The sequence below is a fragment of the Bos grunniens genome, chromosome 4 (genome assembly GCF_055505025.1).
Source record: "Bos grunniens cultivar Pamir isolate PY7600 chromosome 4, Bosgru_T2T1.0, whole genome shotgun sequence".
NCBI classification, from domain to species: Eukaryota; Metazoa; Chordata; class Mammalia; order Artiodactyla; family Bovidae; genus Bos; species Bos grunniens.
Genome location: NC_141168.1, coordinates 12484540 through 12503318, shown reverse-complemented (window position 1 = coordinate 12503318; position 18779 = coordinate 12484540). Strand labels below are relative to the sequence as shown.

Below are 18779 nucleotides of genomic sequence, written 5' to 3'. Positions count from 1 at the left end.
ATCCACATCTGTTTCTGACTGCTCCTCTCATGTCTCAGGTTATAATCAAAGAAAGAACAGACGTCAGAAGCACCCTAACCCTTAACTTCTACGAGACACATCATATACTGGTCTCAGCTCTGGGGCATTGTCCCCCCGTCCCAGTCAGATTCTCCCATCTCTTCTTCAGTTCTAGTTTCCACAGCTGAGTGGTCTCATGGAGTCACTCTCCTGGGTTGAACCTTAGGGCATCTTCCATTTGCATGAGCTGGGGACCTGGGAGCCACCCAGCAGTAGTCAGGAGACAGCGGCAGTCAGATGTTTCAGAGAGAAGCAGAGTTTAAGTGGATGGGCTGTGAGCAAGGAGGAAGATGTGAAGGGATCACTGTCGGTGGTGGGACTTCAGAGGAAGAGGCATGGTGATGAAGGCCGGCCTGAGAGAAAGCCTCGTGCGTATCCTGTGTGTGACGCCACCTTCTTTCTCTTTCCTGCTCCGTATAGATATTCCCGCTCATTTCACAGTCACGCTGGCTGGTGAAGAGTGGGGAGCTGACGGCCCTGGAGCTCAGCGTCTCCCAGGCGCTGCGGAGGAAGCTGACCACCCGCCCGGTCCACCTGCACCTCTTCAACGACTGTCTGTTGCTGTCTCGGCCCCGAGAGTCAGTGACTGGAATGGGAGGCCAGAACACGAGGGGGAAGTGGGATGAGGCGAGAGGGAAGGGCTAAAGGGGACAGAGAAGGGTCCTGGTCCTATAGAGGAACCTTCTCAATGGTTTGCCCCATGGAGTCCTGGTCATGACCTAGAGAAGAGGAAGAAAGATCCAAAGCCAAAGAGGGGGATCCCACTGAATTATATCCCAAGATCACCCAGGAGGACCTCGACCATGTTACAGGCATGACAAAATGCAGCGTATTAGGCTTTATCACTTTTTTGAATAAGTATGTTATCTCTGGGCTTCCCTGGTAGCTCGGATGGTAAAGAATCTGTCTGCAATGCAGGAGACCTGGGTTCGATCCCTGGGTCGGGAAGATTCCCTGGAGAAGGAAATGGCAACCCACTCCAGTATTCTTGCCTGGAGAATCCTCATGGACAGGGGAGCCTGGTGGGCTACAGTCCATAGGGTTGCAAAGAGTCAGACACGACTGAGCAACTAACACACATTCTGGGCTGAGCTCAGCCTACTAGCTTAGCAATACTTAGCCAGTTCCAGATCCTAACTCTGGTCCTTAGAAACTTTATATTGGTTCTGTTTCTTCAACTCGTTACAGTGGTGAACATCCATTGCCCTGGCTACGTAGTTTGCCAAGCCATTGACAGATCCCTTCCAGGGGCACGCTGACACCATCTTAGCATGAGGAGATGAGAATTTACAGGCTGAACATGCTAAGGACAGGGATTTTGAATTGTAAAGATAAGCGGGTGGATGAAGTCCAAGCACCCCAGCGTCAGGCTGAAAAGCCTTGTGTTTTTCAGGGGTAGCCGATTCCTGGTATTCGACCATGCTCCCTTCTCTGCCGTCCGTGGGGAAAAGTGTGAAATGAAGCTGCATGGAGCTCACAAAAACCTCTTCCGACTCTTCCTGCAGCGCAACGCCCAGGGCTCCCAGGCCGAGTTCCTCCTCCGCACAGAGACCCAGTGAGATGGGGCTGCTCAGGGGAGCTGTGGGGAGGGAAGACAGCCGGGCAAGGAAGAGGGATCAGGGCAGAAAACATGTCCAGAAAACAGCTACAGCACCAGTCAGTCCGTTTTGGACCAGGGAGCATCTACAGACCAGCCTAAACCCAAACTCCTAGAGCTGATAGATGACTTTGAGGAGCCTGGGGGTGGGAGAAGGTGTTAAGTCGCTGTTACCACCAAGGCTTAGCATCTGTTATGCTAAGAAGGACAAAGTGCATAATTGGTTTACTGACATCCACGACTGAATGTGTATGAGCCAGAAATTCCTCAGTGCCCACGGCTGGAGGGTGTATGCGTGAATAAGCCATGAATTAGATAAGCACTGGGTGCCTTTAGCTTTCTTTGCTCCCATCTTCCCATCCAGTCCTCTATTGAACAGAAATTCATAGTGTTGAGAACTATGATTGGCTCATCTCTTTAATAATAATAATATTAATAAAATATATTCACCCATGCCTGCAGTGCAAAGAGTATTCAAAATAATGTCTCAAAGTCTGGTACACAGTACCTACCATAATGAACAGTTGTAGCTATTACAGCTGTTACAGAAGATATAAGAAACCTCCTCTTTGAAACGTTTGACCTGACACCTAATGGTCCGAGGGTCCTCACGTTGTAGATGCTTTACGATTTTGTCCCACTTACAGGACAGAGGGGCTGTACAGGTGCAAAATATCACCAAAGCCAGATCATCGGATACAGACTCACATTCTTTGTCTACTGCTTTGGGTAGCATCTTCCTGGAACAGTGATAGTGTCAGCTCTCAGTTACTCCAGCGTGGTTGGAGGCAGAGGCTCAGATAGTACAGAAACCTTCGGATAATTACAGAATTAGCCTCAGTTCATATTGGGTTGGCCACAAAGTTCGTTTGGAGTTTCCTATAACATCTTATGGAAAAACCCAAACAATCTTTTTGACCAACCCATTATTACATGACCAAAAAAAAGGTAGATAGAGCTACCTGACCCAGTTATGATTACAGAATAATTTCGTCTCTGAGATCTTGACTGAAGGAAGGTGGGCAGAGTGTCAAAAAGTATGCAGAGTGGCAGAGGGAAGCTCAACTGAGCTGAACATTTCACTCAGTAGACTTCCCCGAATGGAAAATCTACATACGCACAATTGACATTGACTTTATGCCTCTACTTGAAAGACACAAGATGTCCTTAAGCGGGTAAGCTTGGAAAGAGAAAGAGAAAGAGAAATGGTGACAAGACACATGAAAGTGTAATTCATGATCTGGTCAAATTTCCATCCCAGCAGAGCCCCACTGATTTTTGTCCTGGATATTGCTGAACTAGACAAGTCTTTCCCACGGTCCCTCCACTTCCCCATCACCTGCCCCTGTCCTGTACCCCCAGAGCTGCTGCTGAAGCGTGCCCCTGCTTTGTTTTCTCAGAAGTGAAAAGCTTCGCTGGATCTCAGCCTTGGCTATGCCGAGGGAGGAGTTGGACCTTCTGGAGTGTTACGGTGGGTTAGAGTCCAAGAGAGAGGGAGGGGTGGTCAGAAGTCTGCTGTGGATGCAGTTTAGGAGGCTGGGTGGTACCAAGAGGCATCTGCTTAAAACTGCTCATGGCCGTGGCAGTGCCCCACCCCACCCCCCATACACTCCTTGTCTTGGACAGTAGTTCACTCGTTTTGAATATTCATCCCTTTAAGTCTATCCTGCTACTTGTTTGCCTAAATTTCACTGACTTGAAGGTCTTGGGGAAATAGGGGGAGAAAGTCCATGTGGAGTGGGGTTTGGGGGGTATAGCAATATAGTAGATATGTCCTGAGCACCCCTCCCCTGTACAGGACGACCTGAGACCCTGCCTCTACCCTAGGCTTCCAGGCACCCCCAGGCACCCGCAGACCCACTCATTAGGAAGTGTCTGTGTTAAGCCTCATAGTTGTCCTCCAGCAAGGACTCTAATTTACATCCAGAGAGGAACTGAACTCAAAGGAACACTGAGCTTTTAGTGACTCCAAAGAACAAACAAATACAGGGCACTTTGGGAAAGGATGTAGGAGAACTAGGATATAAATGGAGTTCTGTTCAGTGTGCAATCCATCTGCTGCACTTCACTTTCTCAGAAGAGAAAGAAAACAAGACAATTCTTGCTGCATCGCTGTGATCTTGTGAATGGGAGATACAGACAAGCTAAGTACAGGTAACAGTGCATGGTCTATTTAGTCTCTAAGAGAACCAATGCAGTGTGGTAAAGTGTAAAGAGCTATAAACCCATGTAAGATAGAAGACTGTGGGTCAGGCATACTCTGGGGCTTCTCAATTTTGAACTTCAAAACTTTGGAAATTTCCCCTGGATCACAAAACCACAGAAAATCCAGAATGTCCTTGAGTCATCTTGATCAGCTCAGTCATTTATAGAAAAGGAAACCGAAACGAGAGGGCATGCGGTGCTTAGATTATACCAGGAAGCCCACTGGATAAGTCTCATTTAGTCCCACAACATGTACCATGGAGAAGAATGAAAAATGAGTCTCAGAGTTTACAATGGAGTTGGAGAGGCAGAACACAAACTTGGAACAATTAGGTAAAAGATAAATGGTTTGTCGTAGACAGTTTTACAGGAGTTCAGAATCCAATGCAGATGAAAGACACAGGGAGGATTTCAGTGCTTAGCAGAATCTCAGTTCTTTGTAACAGTGGTTATTAAAAGGCAGTCACAACCTGTTTCTCAATTCATCTTTACTAGAGAGAATCTTTGATTCATTTCAGTGATGGCATTTCTATCTCTTAATCACCCATCTCGTTCCCTGGGAGAAGATGGAGACTTTTCCAATTGTCTCTCTGTGTGTAACTTTCAACAGTTTAAACTCTCTCTCCTCCAAGTCCTCTCAAGCTACCACCCCTGCGGGTCCTCCTTCATGTTCTAGTTCCTGCCTTTCCTTACCCCTCTCACGGTCTTCTCTTCCAAGACTCCCCACAAGTGCAGTGCCTTAGAGCCTACAAACCCCGAGAGAATGACGAGTTGGCGCTCGAGAAGGCAGACGTGGTGATGGTGACCCAGCAGAGCAGTGATGGTAAGAGAGGAATCCACAGGGGACAGGCTGGGTATGGAAAGTGGGATGGTGTGGGTGGACGGCCTCATTTCCTAGGGCTGCTCTAACAAAGTGCCACAAGTTGGGTGGCTTAAATGGGTAGAAATGTATCCTCTCATGGTTCTGGAGGCCAGAAGTCCAGAGTCAAAGTGCTGGGCGGGCCATGCTCCCTCTGAAGACTCTAGGAAAAGGTCTTTTCTTGCTTCTTCCAGATTTGGTGGCCCCAGCTGGCTTGGCTTTTGGCAGTATCAGTCCAAGCTCTATTTCTTCCTTCTGTGTGTGTGTAGGTGTCCGAATTTCCCTCTTTTAATAAAGATACCAATTAGATTGGGCTTCCCAGGTGGCTTAGTGGTAAAGAATCCACCTGCCAATGCAGGAGACCTGGGTTCGATCCCTGGGTCGGGAAGATCCCCTGGAGAAGGCAATGGCAACCTACTCCAGTATTCTTGCCTGGAGAATCCTCATGGACAGAGGGGCCTGGCAGGCTACAGTCCATGAGGTCACAAAAGAGTCGGACACAGTTAGCAACTAAACAACAACAACCAATTATACTGAATGAACAGCACACTCTGCTCAGGTATGACGTCATCTTAACCTCACTAATAATACCTGCCACAACTCTGCTCCCAAATAAGACTGCATTCTGAGGCTCTTGAGCTTAGCATTCAACATATATTTTGGGGGAATACAGCTCACCCATAAGAGTGGAGAAGGCTCAGAAGTGGGCAGCTACAGACTGTATCAGACCTAGAGCAGCTGGGGCGAGTACACCGGGAGGCTGAATTCCCCATGCTGGGGACTCTCCAGTTCCTTTAGCCTTCAATTCACAAGTGCGTCCAAGAAGGAGGTCCGGGGGAAATTACTGTGAGTCTTTTGCAGGTCATTCTTCTTCCCACCTACCCTATGCCCATAGGCTGGCTGGAAGGCGTGAGACTGTCCGATGGGGAGCAAGGCTGGTTCCCTCTACAACAAGTAGAGTTCATCTCCAACCCAGAGGTCCGCGCACGGAACCTGAAGGAAGCCCACCGAGTCAAGACTGCCAAGCTACAGCTGGTGGAGCAGCAGACCTAGCTGTTTTCTGGGAGGAAACCCCCGAGCTTAAGGACGAGATGTTCCTGGACAGGGCTGGCCCAGGACACGGTGGTGGAGGCCTTCTGTGCATCAGGAACTAGGCCTTCTAAAGCCCAAGGACAACACCCAGCTGCCAGGAGCTAGTCCCAAGCCTCCTCTCTTTTTGTGCTTTGTACTTGGTGCGGGGATTTTGAGGGACTTTGCACTGGACTCTGAGAACCTTTTCTCATAGAAAAAGGGATCCATGGGGCCTAAGCCAAGGAACTTTACTTCTCCTGCTCTGCAGCTAAACGCTTTCAGAGTACAGATTCAGAGCTGACCAGAGTTTCCATCATGGCCGTGTGTTAAACAGAATCTGGAGGGAGATGTTTAAGGAGGATGAACAAATCAGATGGGAGGGTTAACCCGGTGACCTTTTAAGGTATCTTCCAACCCTGGAGATATCCCGTAATTACTGGGCAAGGTCAGTGCCTGGGTCTCTGGGGTCTGTCGTCGGCTATGTGAGGTGATACGCTCTCACTCTAATAAAGTTGGCACTTCTCTGAGTGTTTTCTCCCCAGACTCCTGAGCATTGAGTGAGGTTCAGAACATGGGATCCCGTGGTTCAGATGTTATAAAAGACCACGATGCTGACTGGGTTACGTCAGTGGCTGATTCTTTCTTTGACTGTGGAGAGTTTGGGGAATTTTTCTGCTTGTTATGGCCTCAGAGTTTGTATCAGAAAGTAGAATGAGTTGATGGGTGATGAAAACTCCAAACCTTTTTTTAACTGAACCCACAAGTTAAGGTCTAAGCTAGTTTCGGTGGATGTGGAACTGCTACTCAGACCCTCCATGATTTTATATTTTGACTTTAGATACTGGAAGGGTGTCATCACCGCTGCGTCATCCTCTGTGTGAGAAAGAGCATGGTGCAGAATCCTAGAATCCAGGTCACAAGACCTCACTTCCAGTTACTGCCTCACCACGACGCAGCCTGCCTACTTCTTGGTTTCCTTAAATGCAAAATGCAGAATTGAGCCACATAACCTCCAGACTCCCATCCGACTCTGTGATGCATGATTCTCTATCTCCCATCAGTTTGCCTTTCTCAGGTGGAGAACATCCCTGCTTACATCTTTTTCCTCATATCGAGTCGTCACACAGCAATGGTACCGTCATCTTTTAAGTGGGCACATTGTGGTCCATCCTGGACATTCTACCCCTCGGCTTTATCTTTGGCGGTGGTGGTTTAGTTACTCAGTCATGTCCAACTCTTGCGACCTCATGGGCTCTAGCCCGCCAGGCTCCTCTGTCCATGAGATTTCTTTCCCCGGGCAAGAATACTGGAGTGGGTTGCCTCTTCCTTTGCCATGCTTTATCTTTAGAGGCCCTCAGGGTAGAATTGCACTGCAGCTTTATACAAAGGTAAGAATAATACTCTAAATTTGGTCTCATACCCAATTAACTGTGATATGACATAACAGTATCACTTTTGATAACACATTTTGTTTACAATCCATCCTAAAATGTAAGTTAGCTTACTTAATCTTTAGAAAAGTTATCACTATTAAGTTAATTAAGTTCGGAATAATACTAATTTATCCTAAACAGTATGACAGTGCTAAAAAGTCTAAAATAGACATGACTTGAGAGAAGTTCAATTGAGATTTTACATCTTTTCATAAAGCTAGCTTTTAAGTATTAATATATGTTAAATGTATATATTATATGTAAACTAACAACTGATTCTTCTTAATAGCAATAACAGTAATTTTGATCCAGATCTTTTGTTCATACCAGTATTTGAACACTGGCCGTATGACTCAAAGAGAGCCATGTCCAACCTTATATTTTCTAGGCAAACTCTCCTTTACTTTCCCAGGGAGATAAAATGTCAACTTCTGAATGATATACATGTTAAAAAAAATGTTTTTAGTTAAGTGACTGCTTCTTTGCTTGAAGTTGCTAAGGCTTTCTGAGTCCCCTTAGGCTGACTTCTATTAAAGCTGAAATTGTCTTGAGGTATTTAATAGATGTTTGTTTAATCAGGTTATCCTCACCTAATCTGGGAAATTAAGAGACAATTGATTTCCACTTGTCTTTAGACCCTTTGTTTTAAAAACAAAAAACAAGCGACAACAACAGCAAAAGAGCTTAGGTGTGAAGAATGTTTCCTGAATTGAATTACTAAATTTTTATACTTTGGGTTTCAAACAGTTGGGCACAGTTCTTGATATTGTCCCTTCCTTCTTCAGATTTTCAGAATTTAACTCAAGTTCTTCTTTTTTACCCCTTCTTGGCATCAGTGCATTAGAAACCTAGCAATTCCTTATGAGAAATTATGAAAACAACTCTTAACCAGCACTTTCTGGACAGACTGCATTTGAGGCGCATACGACGATAGATGGTATTTTCTTGGCATTTTTTTTTGAGGAAAAGCGTGCACAGTGTCTTTAGGAGTCCTATTTACTGCTCCTTTGCTGAACTGTATCAAGCTTGGAGCTTAAAAATCCTATAGATATATGCTGAGTCACTTCCTTTGGGCTCTTGACCCCACTGAATTTCCGTCTGTCAATTTTATCCACTCACACGACTTAGAAAGCTGTTTTGTAAAGGTTATTTTCACCATCAGCTTTTCATTTAGAGCTAACTGTGATGTTATGATTCTTAGAGTTCAGCACTTACGCTGTCACGGTCATTTATAATGACTTTAATAAGATCAGCTTACATGTCAGTATCTGGAAGGCTCACAGTTGGAGATGTGTTTATTTCCCCTGATTTCAATTTCTCTTAACTCCTATATCCACAACACAAAGTAAAATGGACTTTGGTCCTAGGATGACTGATTTTTTTTTAAGATTTTTTTTGATGTGGCCCATTTTTTAAAGTCTTTTATTGAATTTGTCACAATATCGCTTCTGTTTTATGTTTTGGCTTTTTGGGCACGAAGCACATGGCATCTTGGCTCCCCAACCAGGAATTGAACCCGTACCTCCTGCAGTGGAAGGCAAAATCTTAACATCTGGACCTCCAGGGAGGTCCCTGTTTTGTTTTTATTAGTCTTTGGGATAGAAGTTGTTTAAAAGTCTTTGAAAATGTAAAGAAGTTACATTCCCTGGCTCTCTTTCTTTCACACACATACTTATCCCCCTGAAATAAACCCAGTGTCCTCTTGGACCCATAATTGTCTCTATTTAGTGATGCTCTCCTTATCATAACTTCTTCTGGTTTGTGAAGTCAGATTAGAAATGCAGTATTTTGGTGCAGCAGCCGTTTATAGACAAAACGGAACCTCACCCACCCACCCGGAGACACATCACTGAGGCCTGGGCGAGCTTGCACTTGGTTGTCCACACCTCTAGGTAAATATCCTTCTGCCGGTGGTGACTTGACCCTATCACTCACACAGCTCAGTTACCTTAGAGCCGCATCTGCTATAAATATGACTCAGGAGCTGCGTGATTGCAGCGGCGCAAAGCCTGCTGTTTAACGTAATCTCCTGAAATCAGGTGTGCCAAGGGGCCAAAGGTTACAAGCAAATGAACTAAAGGAAGACAGACGCCAGAGTTAGTCATGTTTCAGGTAGACTGAAAACATTCTCTATCCCTAATGGCTTTCGACCCATTTCTTCCATCCCACCCGTTTCCAATGCCAATTATGGAGTGGGAGTTTCTCCAGCCTCTTCCTGGGAAGAGGGTGAAGCACAGCATCCCTTCACTTGGCAGAATTTCCAGGGAAACATTCCCAGAGTGAGGTGAGGGCCGAAGGAAGAACCCTTGGGGAGCGTAGGTAAGTGAAAGAGGGTGTCTTGTCTCTTCTTTCCGGGAAGGCTGGGCTCCGGGAACTGGGGAAGCAAAGGGGTTGGGTTGGTGTGAGCTGTAAACTTTTTTTTTTCCAAGCTGGTAAGGGAGCTGGGAGGGAGTGACTACTGATCCCAGCTGCCTGGTTTATGAGTCGCCGCCCTGAGGGCAGAGCCTGCTACAGGGAGGGGCCTGAGTCTGGCCCACGAGCTCCCCAGAAGCACCAATGGGCAGATAGATACTTTCCTGGCATTTTACCTGAGCAATTACCTCTGAACAATGCCGATGGAAAGCCCGAAGGACAGCAGGAGCTGCGTTAGTTTGCACTGAATGACATGGAGGTTCTGAAACTGCTCTTGGGCCTCAGGGCCCCAAAACGCCAGGGAGAGAGTTCAGAGTGCTGGGGAAAGTGGCTGAGGGCCACAGACCAGGGAAGACCCTGGTAGAGTCTGTAGGAGTCCACAAGTCTGTAAGAGATTCCAGCCATCATGGAGGCAGCCTTGGGAAGAAAAGGAAAATGCCGGGACGAAAGAGGGCCCTGTGGATGGGACGCATCCGGCCAGCTGCAGAGTGTTTTCTTTCTGAGATCCACCACTGGGGATGAGAAAAATCACCCGCTGTTGGAGTGGAAAGGACCCCAAAGTTCTTTGTGTCTAACTCCCTGCTGGTCACACAGGAGCTTGTGAAAGGGGGACAGTTGGCTTAATACCACACAGCCAGGGAGTTGTAAACTGCAAATCCGAACAGCCTGCTGTTTACTTCTAGGATTTTAGCGCGTGATCTGTGACATGAGGCATTTGTGTGGCTCACAAAAGGTTGATGGTGACTTGCTGTAAAATGCAAAGGCTGAGTAAACAGAATATGGAGAGGCAGATAAGTCTTGAGAAAGTGAGAGGAGCAGGCGGTCAGACTTGTGGAATGGTTAATAAACAGGCTTTAGTGATTGGACTAAGCTTGGCCAGGCAACAGACTGGAAAGAAAGATAAGGTGTGGCTTTTGCAGGCATTCATCATCCTTGCACAGCAGGGCCTTAAGAGCTGGAGAGTTTCCCGAGTGCGGTGTGTGTGTGAACTGGAGAGTTTCCCAAGTGAGGTGTTTGTGAACTGAAGAGTTTCCCAAGTGAGGTGTTTGTGAACTGAAGAGTTTCCCAAGTGAAGTGTGTGTGTGAGCTGGAGAGTTTCCCGAGTACGGTGTATGTGTGAACTGGAGAGTTTCTCGAGTGTGGTGTGTGTGTGAACTGGAGAGTTTCTCGAGTGTGGTGTATGTGTGAACTGGAGAGTTTCCCGAGTGCGGTGTGTGTGTGTGAACTGGAGAGTTTCCCGAGTGTGGTGTGTGTGTGAGCTGGAGAGTTTCCCGAGTGCGGTGTGTGTGTGTGAACTGGAGAGTTTCCCGAGTGCGGTGTGTGTGTGTGAACTGGAGAGTTTCCCGAGTGCGGTGTGTGTGTGAACTGGAGAGTTTCCCGAGTGTGGTGTGTGTGTGTGTGTGTGTCCTCAGCTTTAGGGGAGGAAAGGACAGGAGGATCCTTGATAGAAGACGGAATGTGTGCAGAAACACTGGACTTCCTCCGTGGAATCAGTTGTACTGGCATTAGCAAATAAAAGGGAACAAAAGATGAAGGAGTAGTTTTCCAGTTGAAAAATCCAAGAAAATGAATGGATAAATTTTTTTTTTTTTTCAAACATTTGACAATAGTCCTTTAAATAAGTTCTGGGGACACATTTTATTTCCCTACGTATGAAAATGTACCTGATTTCACTGATTCAAATAATGAAGCGTTACAGGAAATAACAGGGCTTCCCTGGAGGCTTAGTGGTAAAGAACTCACCTGCCAGCCCAGGAGGCGCCGGAGATGCAAGTTCGATCCTTCGGTTGGAAAGATGCCCTGGAGAAGGGCATGGCAACCTACTCCAGTACTCTTGCCTGGAGAATCCCATGGATGGAGGAGCCTGGCAAGCTACACTCCATGGGGTCACAGAGTCGGACACGACTGAATGATTGAGCTTGAGCACCACAGGAAATAAAAAGTCAAACCAAAATGAATAATGGACAAGAAGGCAAAATAACAAAATGGGTGAACTGGAGCGCTTGGGAAGATTCAGTGCTCGTCGTCGATGGTGGCTCGGAGGGGACTTCTGAATAACAGATTGCACTCTTGGCGGCTCCAGGTACACAGACTGGGACAAGGGTGTCAAGTGGGAAGTACACGTTGGGCAGAATTGGATGGAAAGGATGATGTAAGCAACAGCAGGGCGAAAGACTCCACCCAGGAAGGATGGGTGGAATCTCTGTGGGTGGAAATTCCATTCTCAGACAACACACTGCACAGGAAGGGATGTCCTTGAGGCAACTTGACCAGAGCAATGAGGCTAAGAAACAAAATGTGAAAGGGACACACAAGACACAGAAGCGCTAAGGCTGAGGCAGCAGCCGGCTCCTCTGGAGTTCGTATTTTATGAACCATTCTCCTCTTAGATGCCTGGGCACCATAACCTGAGGTCAGTTTCACCATCTCTCCCTCCTACCTGAACAGTCAAGTTCTGTTGATTTCTTCCCAGCATCATTCTCACTGATTGCTTCCCTCTTGTTCTCCTTGTTATTGTTTTTCTGTCGTTCAGTCACGTCCAACTCTTTGCAATCCCATGGGCTGTAGCCCACCAAGGCTCCTCTGTCCATGGGATTCTCCAGGCAAGAATACAGCAGTGGGTTGCCATGCCCTCCTCCAGGGGATCTTCCCAACCAAGCTATCAAACCTATGTCTCCTGCAGCTCCTGCATTGCAGGCAGGTTCTTTACCACTAAGCCACCAGGAAAGCCCCCTTGTTCTCCTATGCTGTGCTGTGCTTAGTCGCTCAGTCCTGTCCAACTCTTTGCGACCCCATGGACTGTAGCCTGCCAGGCTCCTCTGTCCGTGGGGATTCTCCAGGCAAGAATACAGGAGGGTTGCCATGCCCTCCTGCTGGGGTCTTCCCAACCCAGATTCTTTACCATCTGAGCCACCAGGGAAGCCCCCTTGTTCTCCACAGTTCAGTTCAGTTCAGTCGCTCAGTCGTATCTGACTCTTTGTGACCCCATGAATCGCAGCACACCAGGCCTCCCTGTCCACCACCAACTCTCAGAGTTTACCCAAACTCATGTCCATTGAGTTGGTGATGCCATCCAGCCATCTCATCCTCTGTTGTCCCCTTCTCCTCCTGCCGTCAATCCTTCCCAACATCAGGGTCTTTTCAAATGAATCAGCTCTTCGCATCAGGTGGCCAAAGTAATGGAGTTTCAGCTTTAACATCAGTCCTTCCAATGAACACCCAGGACTGATCTCCTTTAGGATGGACTGGTTGGATCTCCTTGCAGTCCAAGGGACTCTCAAGAGTCTTCTCCAACACCACAGTTCAAAAGCATCAATTCTTTGGCACTCAGCTTTCTTTACAGTCCAACTCTCACATCCATACATGACCACTGGAAAAAGCAGAGCCTTGACTAGACGGACCTTTGTTGACAAATCACTATTTTAATCTCAATACCTCATTCCTGGACACTAGCATCATGTCCCCACTGATCTATCTACTCCCAGTCTTTTCACTGTCAATCTTTGTGGAAGAGTGCCTTATTGCGATTTCAGGTTTGACTGTATCCTCTTTACCCCTCTGATTAGCTACCAGGTAACAAGTCTGGATCCACTCCAGCCATCCAGCCCCACTTCCCTCCTCTCACATGGTCCCTTATCTATGATTCACTCCCCTCCAGGCCTGTCCCTCTCCAGCTTTGGAATATGAAGCTTCCTCTCCCCTTTTTACAGTGCTGTCTTCTCTATCTTATGTCTCACTACAATGTCCCTACTTCTTTTTAAATCAGGCAGTACTGAGTGGATAAGTTACTTAAGTACAGACCAAGGGTCTATGGAAGGATTTGATTCTAAATCTAATCTAGATCACACCCATTGTTTTCTTACATTCATCCTTACCTTCTGACCTCCTATTATTAATTTATCTCCCCCAACTCCAGTATTCTTGCCTGGAAAAATCCCATGGACAAAGGAACCTGGTGGGTTATAGCCTACGGGGTCACAAAGAGTCAGATATGACTGAGCACACACACATACACAGCTATCAAAACACACTGCTTCTAGGGTTGGCACCTCCTGACATCCCATCTAAAATTTACTTATTTTGCAAGTTTGGACAAATACATAAACCTGTGTCTCTGATTTCCATCTGTTGAAGGATACGTTCTGAGGTTGTTATGAAATTAAATTCCCTATTAAAGGGCTAGATACACAATAAATGCTAAATAAATGGCCACCACCATCATTAATATTTTGTCTGAGGATCAATTTCTGAGTAAGTGAGCTAGTTCAGTTGTTCCTGTGGTCTCATAAAATATACACAGAACTGTCCATCACTGATAGTGTCTAACATATTCAGATTTTCAGCTTTTAGATGATACATTTGGCATTCAGGAAGCAAGAGTCTCTATCTGCATTTAGTGAGGTGGAAAATAAATCAAACTCAAAAGACTTCTCAGTCAAGGCATTCTTTGGAAATCATTGAAATATCAGTGTCCTCCTCTGTAGACTGGGATAAAGTGATGTGATTTGCACAATTATTTGTCCAACCTCCACTCCAGATGCACATGGGCTTTGCATCTTTCCTCACCAGCACCTCTTCTAGATCTTTCCACCCTAACCCTAAGCCTCCTGCACTGCAGGCAGATTCTTTACCCTTGCCCGTTCCTCACCAGTCTCGGTGCCACCTTTTCTTCTTCTACTTTTCCTTTCAGTGGCATTTCCCTGAGTCCATCCTAAGATCACTTTCTTTCTGTCTGTCTGAGCCATTCTGCATGGTCTCTTGACCTCAACCAGCGTTTTCTGTGCTGAAGAATCTCAATAGTAACCTCTAGTCTTTCTCACGGACCCTAGCTCCCCATTTTCTCCCTAGACATGTCCACCCTGACAACCACAGAACAAAAGCTTCAAAGTGCACAAACTAAATGACCTCCCTGTTCCTGGTATTCGCTCCAACCCCATTATTCCTTTCACGATCAATAGCATTTCTTAATTACCAAAGTCTTTTTCCTCTTCTCTTACTCCTTGAGTCCTTTCAACTCATTTCATATCATGTCATATTACAGTGCTTCTGATTCTGAAACATTTCTCAGACCTGACCCTCTTCTTTCTTTAGCTTTCTGTAGCCTCTCGTTGTTTCTCACTTAGACTCACTCCGTAAGTAGCCTGGTCTTATTTCTCTGCATCTCCTCTCTAAGCCTTCCAATCTTGGGCTCTCTTTGTCTTTCTAAAACCCAAATTTGGGCAATGAGTGAAAAATGTCACTGCCTTTCTCATGGCCTGGAGAATACAGCTCAAGCATCTCAGCATTGAATTTGGGCCTTTCCCCCTAGAATAGGAAATGGCAACCCACTCTAGTATTCTTGCTTGGACAGAATTGCATGGACAGAGGAGCCTGGCGGGCTACAGTCCATGGGGTCGCAAGAGTCGGACATGACTAAGTGAGTTTCACTTTCACAGTCTCACTCTGTCCTTTACCAGCCTCCTCTGCCACAGTCCCCCCATTGGCCTCTTCTGCGTACATATGCAGCCACTGTGACCTTCTCCCTAATCGTCTTCCCAGTCTCGATGGCCTTCCACCTGGTGTCCCGTCTGCCTGAAGTGCCCTTCCTCCTCTGCTTATCCGACTCCCACTCTCCTTTAAGACAAATGCCCTGGATGCTGAAGCTTTCTAAGCCACAGTGGACATGGCTGCTGCATTTTCTGGACATATATCTCACCTTGTTCTCATGGCTGAGTTCCCACACAGCATTGCCCACCTATAGTGTAACTGGTCATGTGTATTATCTGACTCCCCAGCGAGACTGTGAGTTCCCTGAAACTTGAAAAGACAGTTTATTAATCTTGTGTTCATTTACCTGGTGCTATTGCTGCCTGTAAATCCCCACTAAATGATGGAATGAACATCTGCCTTCATTTCTCAGGACTTTGTTATGAAATTCAAGTGGGAGTGTATTTTTGAAAGAACATTATACACTAAAATGCAAGTATAAGAATGCTAACTATCCCAGATTTTCTCTCTGGCCTAAAATGATACCACTTCTAGGTGAATGAAGGCAAGTCTTCACCTCTAAGAAAGACTTACTCTTAACTAGTCAAGACCATTTATGAATTGGAATGAAATCAACAAAAGCCAAATTGTCTTTTGCAGCCCATTTTCCTGTCTTCTGTGAGTACAAGTGATGTTAAAATATGCATTTCAAAATACATTCAAATAGACTATCGCAGAAATATATAAACGAATAATAATGTGACTAGCAGGATCAGAAAATAGAGCAGGATTCCAAAAGATTTTAGAGCATTTTTTCAGACATGTGCAGAGCCTGTATTTAGGGTTATGATGGCAGGAGGAAGGAAAATACTAAGTGAACAGGACTGTTCAGAGCCTGAAATGCAAGAAAGCTGAGTAGAGATACAGAGGCCAGGTCCCGGCTCTTGGCTCCTGCACAGTCTCAGTTGTGAAGCTATGGTGGATGTAGCTGTCCCTAGGGAAGCACTACAACTAGGGCTGCCAGATTTAGCGAATGAAAATACAGAGTAGAGTCTGCAAGAGGTCACCCACCTCTTGCAGGAAGTACACTAAAAAAATTAGTTGTTTATCTGCAATTCAAATTTAATTTGAACACTCTATATTTATCTGGCAAACTAAGTTGCAACCCAAATGACCTGAGTATCTTTAAACCTGATCTCAGTGGCTCTAGAGTATTTTAGAGAAAAAATTACTATGGGTTTTGGTACCGTGTACAGCCAGGATACTTTAGGGCCACAGTTACAGTGGTGGTGGATCGCCATCTAGTGGAAACATTGTGAGCATGCAGGCTTGAGGCATCAGATCAGATCAGATCAGTCGCTCAGTCTCAGTCATGTCTGACTCTTTGCAACCCCATGAATCGCAGCACGCCAGGCCTCCCTGTCCATCACCAACTCCCGGAGTTCACCCAGACTCAGGTCCATCGAGTCAGTGATGTCATCCAGCCATCTCATCCCCTGTCGTCCCCTTCTCCTCTTGCCCCCAATCCCTCCCAGCATCAGAGTCTTCTCCAATGAGTCAACTCTTCGCATGAGATGGCCAAAGTACTGGAGTTTCAGCTTTAGCATCATTCCTTCCAAAGAAATTGCAAGGCTGATCTCCTTTAGAATGGACTGGTTGGATCTCCTTGCAGTCCAAGGGACTCTCAAGAGTCTTCTCCAACACCACAGTTCAAAAGCATCAATTCTTCGGAGCTCAGCCTTCTTCACAGTCCAACTCTCACATCCATACATGACCACAGGACAAACCATAGCCTTGACTAGACGAAACTTTGTTGGCAAAGTAATGTCTCTGCTTTTGAATATGCTATCTAGGTTGGTCATAACTTTCCTTCCAAGGAAATTTCCTATGCTTGAGGCATAGGAGAGTTTTATTCTGGAGTCTACAAGAAGGATTCTGTTCCAGCCAGCTGCACACTCTGAGATTGCACTGTTGGAGGGTAATCAGATCCAGAGAATAGGGGATTTGGGGGAGGGTTGGTGATGGGGGGCAGGGTTGGTGATGGTTGGGGAGGGTTGATGATGGGAGAGGGTGGTTGTTTAGTGGCTAAGTTGCGTCCAACTCTTTGCAACCCCTAAGGCCCGTCATCTACTCTGTGGGATTTCCCAGGCAAGAATAGTGGAGTATTTCATTAGTCATGTATGGATGTGAGAGTTGGAACATAAAAAAGCTGAGAGCTGAAGAATTGATGCTTTTGAACTGTGGTGTTGGAGAAGACTCTTGGGAGTTCCTTGGACTGCAAGGAAATCCAACCTGTCAATCCTAAAGAAAATCAGTCCTGAACATTCATTAGAAGGACTGATGCTGAAGCTGAAGCTCCAGTACTTTGGCCACCTGATGCAAAGAACTGACTCCTTGGAAAAGACCCTGATGCTTGGAAAGATTGAAGGTGGGAGGAGAAGGGGATGCCCGAGGATGAGATGGTTGTATGGCATCACTGACTCGATGGACAGGAGTTTGAGCAAGCTCTGGGAGTTGGTGATGGACAGGGAAGCCTGGTGTGCTGCAGTCCATGGGGTTGCAAAGAGTCGGACAAGACTGAGTGACTGAACTGAACTGAACACTGGAGTGTGTTGCCGTTTCCTTCTCCAGGGGATTTTCCTGGCCCAGGGATAGAACTCTCCTCTCCTGCAGTGGCAGGCAGATCCTTTACCATGAAGGCACCAGGGAAGCCCTCACATGACTAACAGGCACGTGTCCTGCAAATCTAAGGAGGAGTTGCCTGGCCCTGGAGCCCCAGCATACCGTGTCAGCTCACTCACTCTCCCCAGATCCAAAACAACAGCTAGAGCTAACTTGCTGAAGAGCCTTCCAAGTGGGGATGGCTCAGAGGAATGTGGAACTATGATGTTCTGTGTAATCGCAGATAATTATAACAAAGAATGAAAGAAGTCATCTAAAAGGTAAAGAGCTAAAAAGATGTAAAAGTTAAAAGGAAGCACATCCTGGAATTTTAAGGATATTATCTCAAAGTGTTCAAAGAGTTCAGAAGAAACTCCGTGCTGCAAACCACGCTAAAAGTCAATACTAACATTAAGACCAACAGTGGTGGTAATAATACAACCAAACTTGGGACAGGGAGAAAGGAAAAAATAAGTATGCTTCTCGAGGCAGGCATTATCAGGTAAACATGGGATTCAGAGAAAGCAAAAACAAAGGACTCTCACTTTAGCCGGGCTTCTCCAGAAAAGATAACATTCTAGAAATGAAAAGGATTGGACAGAAAACAAGACTGTCTTAAAACCCAAACAGGATGCTTATAGCTGATTTAAACAATTCTCTATGTCTTCCAGAGCAGAACAGGAGAGGATGCCTAAAATTTAATAGAAGCAGTCACCCTAATTTTCAAAGAGATTAGTTGTAGAAACTAAAGGAGAATTAATTTAATGCAATATTTTCATAAATTGCTAGAAGAGATCATTGAAAGATGGTTTGTGAACATTTAGATTAAAAATAATCATAAAAGACAATAGGTGTTCCTTATGAATGACTCATGTGAAACTAATTAATGTTGTTAGGTTTCCAAGGATGTTAAATTATTGGGGTGCTATAAAGAGAATTTTTTTTTATTTTAGTGATTGATACAGCAAAGATTTTCCCCCCAAAATCCTAGATATGGCAAAGGATAGCCCTGGAT

At 45.9% G+C, this 18779-nt stretch overlaps 1 protein-coding gene across 2 annotated transcripts in view; it reads left to right on the top strand.

Annotated features, from left to right (window-relative positions):
- ARHGEF5 (Rho guanine nucleotide exchange factor 5) overlaps positions 1-6319 on the top strand; it is a 30647-nt gene extending 24328 nt beyond the window's left edge. The window contains exons 11-15 of one of the 2 annotated variants that reach the window (XM_086398248.1): positions 481-638; positions 1454-1615; positions 3058-3128; positions 4581-4685; positions 5617-6319. In XM_086398248.1, coding sequence (XP_086254374.1) covers positions 481-638; positions 1454-1615; positions 3058-3128; positions 4581-4685; positions 5617-5774 — 654 coding nt within the window. In that variant the 3' untranslated portion in view covers positions 5775-6319. Of the gene's footprint in view, positions 1-480; positions 639-1453; positions 1616-3057; positions 3129-4580; positions 4686-5582 lie in introns of both variants that reach the window. The other variant, XM_086398247.1, reaches the window with a different exon arrangement.
- Positions 6320-18779: the final 12460 nt, after the last annotated feature.